Genomic DNA, 7,372 nt, shown 5'->3' on the forward strand with positions numbered 1-7,372 from the left:
TGTGGATTTTTGGTCGCCACACCATCAGGAGGAGGTGGAAGCTTTGGAGAGAGCGAGAGAGAGAGCGCAGGGAGGGTTCACCAGGACGCTGCCGGGTCTCGAGAGCATTGACTGTGAGGGAAGGTTAAAAAGACTAGGAATGTTTTCACTGGAAAGACGGTGACTGAGGGGAGACCCTGATCGAGGGCTACACAGTAATGAGGGGAACAGACAGGGTGGGATAGTCAGGGGCTTTTCCCAGGGTTGAAGTTTCAATTACAAGGGGGCACAGGGTCAAGGTGAGAGGGGGGGGATGTTTAAGAGAGATGTGTGAGGGAGGTATTTCACGCAGAGAGTGGGAGGAGCTGGAACACACTGCATGAAGAGGGGGTGGGAACAGGCACGTTGGGGACATTTCAGAGGCAGCTGGGTGGTTACATGGATAGGGAGGGAATAGAGGGATACGGACTGAATAAGGGCAGGAGGCTTATTGTCTAGTTCAGTCAAGGCATGATGGTCAGCACAGGCTTGGAGGGGCCGAATGGCCTGTTCCTGCGCTGGACTTCTCTCCTGTTCCTTTGAATCCCTGGGGCAGGTAGCTTGTTATCTGGAAATCAAAATGCAGTTAGTTCCTGCTGTTCTATTTGTATTCCAACCTCCTCGTACAGATTACAGGGGAGTGCTACATGGTGAATACACGGTGAGATTATTGAGCTGAATGAGCAGTAACTTTAATCATTTCCCTTCAATCTTCACACTGAATAGATTATCTTTGCTCAGTGTGTCTTTTAAGTTTCCAGCTTTGGATTGGGACCTTTTTGCCAATTTTTCAATTGTTGTTCATTATCAAGTCCTTTCTCTTGTAATTTCCCCATCCCTCGTATAATCTGTTCTTATTTTCTGTGACTTTAATCTGTGGATGTCTATATTCACCCCAGTAATAGGGTCTGGTTTCTCGTCTGTCATTCATTTCAGAATAAAGGGGCACCCATTTCAGACAGAGATGGGAAAGAGTATTCTCTCTCAGCGGGTTGTGGGTCTTTAGAAGCCCTTTCCACAGAGAGAGCGCTATGTGGCAGAGTCCATGTGTATATTGTATCCGTTGCTCCCGATGCTGTCTCCTCTACATTGGGGAGACTGGGCCCCTCCTAGCAGAGCGCTTTAGGGAACATCTCCGGGACACCCGCACCAATCAACCACACCGCCCCGTGGCCTAACATTTCAACTCCCCCTCCCACTCTGCCGAGGACATGGAGGTCCTGGGCCTCCTCCTCTGCCACTCCCTCACCACCTGACGGCTGGAGGAAGAACGCCTCATCTTCCGCCTCGGAACACTTCAACCCCAGGACATCAATGTGGACTTCACCAGTTTCCTCATTTCCCCTTCCCCCACCTCACCCCATCTCCAACCTTCCAGCTCAACACCATCCCCATGACCTGTCCTACCTGTCCATCTCCCTTCTTACCTATCCACTCCACCCTCCTCTCTGACCTATCACCTTCATCCCCACCCCATTCACCTATTGTACTCTTTGCTACCTTCTCCCCAGCCCCAGTCCCAGCCCCACCCCCATTTATCTCTCCACCCTGGAGGCTCCATGCCTCCATTCCTGATGAAGGGCTTTTGCCCGAAACGTCGATTTTCCTGCTCCTCGGATGCTGCCTGACCTGCTGTGCTTTTCCAGCACCACTCCGATCTAAACTCCATATGTATATTGAAGGCTGAGAGCAAGAGATTCTCCATTAGTCGGGGGAATGGGGGGGAAGGGGAAGGGGAAGGGCAGGGAAGTGGATGCGAGGAATGGTGGATTGGCCACAACTCTGAGATATGGACGTCGACAGCAGGGACTTCAAGGTACTGGAGCAGTCCCACCAACGCTGCCTGTGCAAGATGCTGTAAATCCGCTGGAAAGACAGACACACCAACACCAGCGTCCTTGACCAGGCCAACATCCCGAGCATCGAGGCACTGACCCCTCCTCAATCGACTGTGAGGGGCTGGGCATATCATCCCCATGACCAATATGAGACTCCCTGAGCAGGTGCTCTCCTCCCAGCTCCGAAACAGCAGGCGAGCCCCAGGTGGACAGAGGAAGTGCTTCAGGGATACCCACAAGGCCTCACTAGGTGAAGTGAGGCATTCCCACAGAAACCTAGGAATCGCTGGCCTGAGACAGACCAGAGTGGAAGAGAAGCATTCAAGAAGGCGTCGAGAACCTGGAGATTTGCTGTCGGGAAAAAATGGAATCCGGGGAAAGGAGCGCACTGCCACACCAACGCCCCACCCACCCACTTCCCGTGACCAACCCCTGCCCCCAGTGTAACAGAACCTGCAATAGCTCCATCAGTCTGTACGGCCACCGACAGACTCACCCGGAGAGTGGGAGAGAGTCATCCTCATCTGTGAGGGGGCCACCAATGAGGATGGATAGCAGAGCTGGAACGAGGGGCAGAATGGCCTACTCCTGTTCACATTTCTGATGGTCACATTTTCACGATTGGGCTGAGAGGTGCTGTGTGACGCTCTGTCCATTGGTCATCACCCCGCAATTGCTACCCTGCAATTAGAGGCTGACACCCACTCACTGGCATGGCCCGGGCAGACTGTACCATCTCCTGTAACACATCTCCTGTGGGGCTGGAGTCACGTGGAGTCACATGGATAACGACAGGAGATTTCCTTCCAAAAGGACATTAGGTAGAGTCATAAACCTGTACAGCACAGAAACAGACCCTTCGGTCCAACCCGTCCATGCCGAACAGATATCCCAACCCAATCTGGTCCCACCTGCCAGCATCCGGCCCATATCCCTCCAAACCCTTCCTATTCACGTACCCATCCAGATGCCTCTTAAATGTTGTAATTGTACCAGCCTCCACCATTTTCTCTGGCAGCTCATTCCATACACGTACCACCCTCTGCGTGAAAACGTTGCCCCTTAGGTCCCTTTTAAATCTTTCCCCTCAATGTGGGCGGCACGGTGGCACAGTGGTTAGCACTGCTGCCTCACAGTGCCAGAGACCCGGGTTCAATTCCCACCTCAGGCGACTGACTGTGTGGAGTTTGCACGTTCCCCCCGTGTCTGCGTGGGTTTCCTCCGGGTGGTCGAGTTTCCTCCCACAGTCCAAAGATGTGCAGGTCAGGTGAATTGGCCATGCTAAATTTTCCGTAGTGTTAGGTAAGGGGTAAATGTAGGGGTATGGGTGAGCTGCGCTTCGGCGGGTCGGTGGACTTGTTGGGCCGAAGGGCCTGTTTCCACACTGTAATGTAATCTAAAAACCTTAAACCTATACTCTCTAGTTCTGGACTCCCCCACCCCAGGAAAAAGACCTTGTCTGTTTACCCTATCCATGCCCCTCATAATTTTATAAACCTCTATAAGGTCACCCCCTCAGCCTCCGACGCTCCAGGGAAAACAGCCCCAGCCTGTTCAGCCTCTCCCTGTAGCTCAGATCCTCCAACCCTGGCAACATCCTTGTAAATCTTTTCTGAACCCTTTCAAGTTTTACATCATCCTTCCTTTAGGACGGAGGCCAGAATTGAAGGCAGTATTCCGAAAGCAGCCTCCCCAGAACTGCTGATAGTTGTCATGGCCACCATCGCTGGGGTCACAATTCCAGGTTTATTAACTATACTCATGCTGCCACTCCCTCACCATGAAGCCAGCTCCTTGCATTACTGGTCTAGTGACATTGCTGCGTTCTGTGAGCCAAGGTGCAGTGTCACAGTTCACCCAACAATCATTCATTCCACTCATGTTCCTTGTGTTTGCTTTATCCCTGCCTTGGCATCCATTAGCGTTTTTTAACAAAGTATTAATAAGCCTTTGGCACATTACTTTCTCAAGTGTGAAGGTCGTGTTCCTAACTTGTGACCCGTGTGTATTCTTTGAGCTGTGGCCCTTCCACATTCCAGGCACATTTTGCAGCCCAGCCTGTACCTCGGTGAGACAGAGGTTTCACAGATCAGAGTCACACAATTGGCCCGGCGCGTCCAGGTTTAGATTGCACACCTCACAGGATCCTGAGCGCGCAGGAACTCCTCGATAACAGCCTTCTGGGTGGGTGGGGTGTGGGGGAGAGGGGTGCTTGGTTTTGCTGTAATATCACCGCCAGCCTGGTCACAGGAGGGTGGAGGGGAGTCTGTCCCCCTGCTGCAGCGGAGGGAGGGAGGGTGGGGTATGTTTCACAGTCGGGAGGATGCCCCTGAGCTTAGGGCAGTGTCACACTGCCAAAAGAGGCCACTCAGCCCATCTCCATCACCCAGCGCCACCCCAGCATGGTGCCTCTGAGGGAGCATTCCGAATCAGCAGCCCTGGTGGAGGGAACCCTGGAGAATGGTTTGGATGCTAACTGGTCACGCGGGAGAGGAGGGTGTAAGAACTCTCTCCCCAAACCCCCCGCACCCCCCCACCACCCCGACAAGGGGGCGAGATCCATGCCCAGTCTGTCAACGCACAGCAGGGTCAAGGCTGAGCCACATACCTGACTGATGCTGCCATTCCATAACATAGCAGGGTGCTCATTACCAGCTCAGAGACAGAGGCCGTCTGTGTGGGACTGGGGTGAGCAAAGTTAAAAATCCCACAACACCAGGTTATAGTGCAACAGGTTTATTTGGAAGCACTAGCTTTCGAAGCGCTGCCCCTTCATCAGGTAGTTGTGGAGAATAAGATTGTAAGACACAGGATTTATAGCAGAAGTTTAGTGTGATGTAACTGAAATTATACATTGAAAAAGACCTGGATTGTTCAAGTCTCTCATCTTTTAGAATGACCATGTTGGTTCATTAGCCAAGCTCAGTACCCATAGAGATGGCCTCAACCAGGACCATGGGTTCATGACACAATACAGGTGACCCCACTGCACGACACACACAGACACTCCCTCATTCTCACGTACCCTCTGACTCCTTTACACTCACTCACTCATTCACAGACACTCATTAACACCCACCTCCCACCCTCCCCCCAACACCCACATAAGTTTGTTGGGTAAATCTGTACTTGCAGAATTACATTTTATTTTGCTCAAAAACTGCATGAACCCATGTAAGATTCTGTAAATCAATTTTTTAGATTAGAATCAGTCTGAACATTGGGGCAAGACAGTCTCACACAGGGCACCTCATAACTTCAATGCATTATCTGGGCCGACATGACACCAATTGTTAAAGTTCACTTGAGAATGTAACTTTAAGAAAGTTCTATGATTTACATATGAAAGAACTGAAACCAACATGGTCCTTCTAAAAGCTGAGAGACTTAAACAATCCAGGTCTTTTTCAAGATATAATTTCAGTTTACATCACACTGTAAACTTTTGCTATAAATTCTGTGTCTTACAATCTTATTCTCCACAACCACCTGATGAAGGAGCAGTGCTCCGAAAGCTAGTGCTTCCAATTAAACCTGTTGGGCTATAATCTGGTGTGGTGTGATTTTTAACCAGTTGGAGAGTTACTGCGTAAATGAGAATGTGTTTATTGTTAACTGGTTAACCATCTCCAGGTTGAGCGGGGAAGGAGGGAGGGAGGGAGGGAGCAGTGCTCTCCAGCCAGATTTACTTTCAAAACCGGTGACCCTCTGCTGTAGAACATTAGGACACGTTTGACTGTGTTCAGGTCAGTCACCTCTCTTCACCCTCCCCTGATTACTGCTTTGGTCAATGTTTCAAGCCTGCTCAGGACCAGGACTTGCTGTAATGTGTACTGAGCTAACAGGAGCAATTACCCACATCACAACCAAGGCCAGGGGATCAGCAGCAGCCCTCCATCCCAGCCAACTTGGGAAATTGAACATCTTGAAGGCAGCATGGTGGCTGTGGTTAGCACTGCTGCCTCACAGCACCAGGGTCCCAGGTTCAATTCCACCTCAGGCGACTGTCTGTGTGGTGTTTGTACATTCTCCCCGTGTCGGTGTCGATTTCCTCCCACAAGTCCAAAGTCCAAAGATGTGTAGGTCAGGTGAATTGGCCATGCTAAATTGCCCATAGTGTTAGGTGCATTAGCCAGAGGGAAATGGGTCTGGGTAGGTTACTCTTCGGGGGGTTGGTGTGGACTTGTTGGGTTGAAGGGTCTGCTTCCACACTGTAGGGAATCTAATCTAATGTTGGATCACTGGGAATAAGGATAATCCCATTTATTTCACATGAAGGAGTGAATCAGTATGTATTACACACACTCTGGGCTGGGATAGAATACAGTGCCGCCTCCTACAGTGTAACACTGTCTGCGATTCATGCAGATGGGTCAGCACAGACGTGAAGGGCTGTAGATCTGGCTTTAAGACAACTGGACAATCCTATCCACATAATCTGCTCTGTCAATAGCCACTGTGATGGAGTGGGGCAGACATTACATTCTCTGACATGACCTGCTGGCTGCCCTCTCTAAATAATCAAAATGGTCAAACTTTATAAAATCACAGGAGACACGGACACAGTCAATGTCTTTTCCCCAGGGTAAGAGAGTCCAAAACCCCGAGGGCATAAGGTGAGAGGGGAGAGATATAAAAGGGACCCGTGGGGTAACGTTTTCACGCAGAGGGTGTTGCGTGTGTGGAATGAGCTGCCAGAGGAAGTGGTGGAGGCTGGTACAATGACAACATTTAAAAGGCACCTGGATGGGGACGTGGATAGGAAGGGTTTGGAGGCATATGGCCAAATGGGACGAGATTAGGTTAGGCTATCTGATCAGCATGGACAGGTTGGAGCGAAGGGTCAGTTTCCGTGTCTACGAGAAGGACCAATCTGCACAGGTGAAATCAGGATGAGGAATACACTGTGAAATTCCAGGGAAATGCATGAGACATCTTTTACACCAAATTACAATCCACACGGGCTGTCGGTCAAGCCCACACCTCCCAGCCCCATGACCAAACACTGGGCGGGTTCATTCAGAGAGGGTGCACACACAGCCTCAGGCATGGGGGGGACATCATTTAAACTGCAGACGGCCTAAGGAGTGCTTTCACATTTCCCAGTTCTTACCCAGTGGGGCTGAGATTGTGGGTAGGGGTGGTCAGATACCACAGAACTGCGATGCCTCACCTAAAGGCGAACACTGCGACCATCCCGAAGACAGCAGTATGTAAACATCTGACAGTGATTGTATTTTTTTTAATCTCTACGTTATATTTTCAAACATCAGCCACTCTTCGGCCATCAAGCCAAACGGTGCCCTTCCTACAAACCATCAGGAAGGGTGGGTGGGGGGGTGGGTGAATTGTGGTCCCAATTCACAAGACAAAGGATCGGTAATGGGGGAAGAAGTCAGGAGTGGAGGCCGTCTCTCTCTCTCTCCCTCCCCAGGGCTGGCAATTATGGGCAGGATATACATTCTGCTCTCTTACTTTCAGAGGTATGAACAGCCATTTGAGTAATTGAGGGGGGG

At 50.7% G+C, this 7,372-nt stretch overlaps 1 protein-coding gene across 1 annotated transcript in view; it reads right to left on the reverse strand.

The window, feature by feature from the left end:
* Nucleotides 1-7,372, reverse strand: part of LOC122541573 (phosphatidylserine lipase ABHD16A-like) — a 39,581-nt gene that overhangs the window by 4,880 nt on the left and 27,329 nt on the right. Inside the window, exon 9 of the mRNA XM_043678405.1 lies at nt 6,934-6,936. Within this exon, the coding sequence (XP_043534340.1) occupies nt 6,934-6,936 (3 nt within the window). The remainder of the gene's footprint in view (nt 1-6,933; nt 6,937-7,372) is intronic.

Source organism: Chiloscyllium plagiosum, chromosome 37 (genome assembly GCF_004010195.1).
Source record: "Chiloscyllium plagiosum isolate BGI_BamShark_2017 chromosome 37, ASM401019v2, whole genome shotgun sequence".
Classification (NCBI taxonomy): domain Eukaryota; kingdom Metazoa; phylum Chordata; class Chondrichthyes; order Orectolobiformes; family Hemiscylliidae; genus Chiloscyllium; species Chiloscyllium plagiosum.